The 3,680-nt window shown below is 32.8% G+C and overlaps 1 protein-coding gene across 1 annotated transcript; it reads left to right on the forward strand.

Annotated features, from left to right (window-relative positions):
- Window positions 1-2,045: 2,045 nt before the first annotated feature.
- Window positions 2,046-3,011, forward strand: LOC110725036 (ethylene-responsive transcription factor ERF023-like). The gene has a single exon (XM_021904514.1). The coding sequence runs from the start codon at window positions 2,115-2,117 to the stop codon at window positions 2,649-2,651; it is 537 nt and encodes a 178-aa protein (XP_021760206.1). The 5' UTR covers window positions 2,046-2,114; the 3' UTR covers window positions 2,652-3,011.
- The last annotated feature ends 669 nt before the right edge of the window (window positions 3,012-3,680 follow it).

The raw sequence follows: 3,680 nt of genomic DNA on the forward strand, positions 1-3,680 counted from the left end.
AAATTTACTAGTTTCATTCTATATTAATTTCCCCCATTTCTTGTAACTAAAAAATGCCAAAATGAGTAATAATACAAATTAAAAACTATTAATAGCGGATCATTTTGTTCTCTCTCTAAGTTTTCTTCTCATCCTTTGAATTTTTTTTTCTCCTTATCCCCTTTCCAAGGCCCATCCAATTGCTATGGTACCGTCTCCCTCCCTTCTACTGTTGTAACCTGTGCATTGTATACATAGATCATGAGCCTGAACAATAATAAAGACAACAATACAATTAAATTAGCATATGGTGTGATTTACGTGTGTACATAAATTACATATTAGACATTTGTCTTCAAGTTGTTGTCAACGATAAATGTGTACCACTACATTTGAAGAACACGTTAAAAATTCCTTTACTAGCATGGATAATCGTAGTTCGTAGATGTTATATTTAAGACCAGATATTTCCTACATGAAAAAGTCCTCTTCTAGTAAGTTAGCTTCAAATTGAAAATAACCTTTGTTTCCAAGATTAACAATATTTAATTAAGCTTAAAATTTGAAGTATGTAACCAATTATGAATGATTACAAAACACATGTCACAATCAATTCAAGTTAGCACAATTTATAGGTAAAGCTCGATTTTCCAAATAATATATTAGTTGGAGCAAATATTGTTTTGTGTAGGCTTTTGTATTTCAACTAACATCTTTAATTTTTGTGATAATGAACTTGCATTACCTCTCAAAATCATCACCCATATCACCAAAGTAACCTCAATACAAACCAATTAAAATCTCCAAAATGAAACTAAATTTCCCCAATAAAGAAGAGAGAGAGGAGAAACAAATTAAAGTCACCAATATCTCGTGTCTACCTCCTATTAACTTGTGAATTCTTCAACCACTTGTTAGAAGGCACCAAATATAGAAATTTCCAAACTCGAAATTACCCTTACTTTATTCCATATACATACCCAACATATCATCTAAGAGATCATAAAATCATTACATTTCCATTAATTTTGGTCCATTATTATATCATAAAGCACTTCTCTACGTAATTAATCATGCATGAGATTTTTAGTACGGACTACACCTTTGATAAAATGAACTTGGTGTAACTGCAAAAACAAATGTACTCTCTGAAAGACGAGGAACATTATTGAAAGTAATACTAAAAGTTATACACCGAATATTCAAGTTTGATCAATCCACAATTTAGCTGTTTATATCAAATTCAAAACTTTTCAAATAATTTAGACAAACTTGTTAAATAAATTAAATTTTCCAGACATTATAATATGTGAGGTGACCAATGATGAGAGAGGAACATAAATAATTGTGTGATGATTTTTTATGAATCTAATCTAATTGTACAATTACAACTCTAAAAAAATCTACGAGTACATACAAATATATAACCACCAAGCAAAGCTTGGTGTAGTGATAAGGTTTGCATTTTTCAATTATGAGGTTTTGGGATCAAACCCCACTAAAGGCACTTTGGGTGGGGATTCCGATCCCTTACCCTTCCTCCTCATTCCCAAAGTGCCTAACCCGAACCAAGAGGACTTGTGAGATGTTCAGGCCCGGCATGACCCTTCTCCTTACCAATCCCTCCTCCCTAGAAAAAAAAAACCTTCGTACAAGATTGAAAGCGATTACCAATAATGCCCTTGTTCCACGGTCGTAGGGGCACCAAGTCATTTTCTACCCTTTGAGCACATGCCACCTAAAACTTTATACACTTTATTACCAAACATAAATTGTCTCCTCTAACGATCTCATTACCCTATTATTAGAGGCCACATATATTTCAATTTAATCACTGCTCCAACTATAATTGGTAATACCCTTTTATTATGGGGGACCCCCACTTAATTTGACCTCTTGTGGCGCTGACGCGCGTGGGTCCCACGTCACTTTTGTTGTATTGCCTTTTGTTATGAACGCATAATTTAAAACATGCAAAGGGTATTTTCGTCATTTCACTGTTTCCTACTACAAAACTCCATATAAAGCCTGATATAAACGTCTCCAAACAACATGTACAACTTACTAGTAAGTCTAGTGCACCCACCAAAAGTTAACTTACTTTGATTGCTTTGTTACACTCCTTAGATAGCAAGATGGAGCAACCACAATGTAGTGCTGAATTTGATGACCCCGCCACGTCTCCGGACTCGCCAAGTAAACCCCAAGGGACGGGGACTAGGCACCCGGTGTACCGTGGGGTCAGGAAGCGACGTTGGGGTAAATGGGTATCGGAAATCCGAGAGCCTCGGAAAAAGACTCGAATTTGGCTCGGATCATTTCCAATACCCGAGATGGCCGCTCGTGCTTATGACGTAGCGGCCCATTGCTTAAAGGGCTGCAAGGCCCAACTAAATTTCCCTGAGGAAATAGATTTTCTACCACGGCCAACTTCATGTGCCCCTAGGGATATCCAAGCTGCAGCCGCGAAGGCAGCCAACGCGGTGGTGGAGGTGAAAGTGAGTGGATGTGCACCGTCTGATCGTTACGACCTTGATCATCATGATGATGAAGTTGATTATGATGATTTTTGGAGTGAAATTGAACTACCTGAGTTGATGGACACAGATCAAGGAGGAAAGTCCATGGATTGCTATAGTAATGATGCATTATTTGGTGAATTTTATTTTTAGGTAAGTCGGAATATATTTGTATTTTATCATAGTTAAAAATATAATACGCCAATTCTGTGCCATAAGAGGCTCCCATGTTTATAGGAAACAGATGTTACAATAATGTCTGTTGATCCATGTTAAGCCTATATATGCAATGTTTATAATATATTTGCTGTATATAATTCATAATAAAAATAATAATAATGTTAATAGATGTTTTATTCATCTCCTTTTTTTTTTTTCAATTGTATATACTCCGTGTTATATTATATACTTTGTAGTTGATTTTGCATTATTATTATGAAATACTACTGGATTTTTATTCCCTTCTTTATTAATTTCCTAGGAAAATATTTCATTAGGTCACCGTCTTCATTTATAATCCTTCTCAATCACATTAAATATTTTTTCCTATAATTTTAATAGTTAACTTCTCTAATATAAAATATGAGGTACGAATTGAATGTATGTTTAATAAAAATATTTTTTATTAAATATTTTTTCCTATAATTGAATGTACGAATTGAATGTATGTATTTTTTAACTTATCTAAAATGGTCCCTAATAAAAATCTAAAAGTTGGTTAAATGTTCAAAAGTACACTGAAAATATTTTTTTAATTGGTCATCTTTGAGAGCAAGAAGGGCCCTAATCTAAAAAAAGATGTTTCTTTGGTAATGAACATAATGGAACAAAATCTTAAAACTCTTAATGAAACATAATGTTACTTTTAAATGATGGATCACTAAACTTGATTAAATGGATGTATATTGATGAAACAAATTGAAAAGAATATTGTAAAGATTCATGATAATTTATATCAAATTATCAACAGTCGGTCTAATGTTTAGACTATTAATTAAAAGTAATTTATGAAAATAAAAGTAGATTTTAAAATTAAAAGAGAATAAAAAAAAGGGGGACATTAAAAAGGTTAAGGTCTGTTGATGATTTCTCTTAATTCTAATGTAATTAAATTAATTACTTTCTGAGTTTGTTTCAAAAAAAAAAAAAAAAAAAAAAAAAAAGAAATTGCTTTCTGAGTTA

This window comes from Chenopodium quinoa, unplaced genomic scaffold, assembly GCF_001683475.1.
Source record: "Chenopodium quinoa cultivar QQ74 unplaced genomic scaffold, ASM168347v1, whole genome shotgun sequence".
Classification (NCBI taxonomy): Eukaryota; Viridiplantae; Streptophyta; class Magnoliopsida; order Caryophyllales; family Amaranthaceae; genus Chenopodium; species Chenopodium quinoa.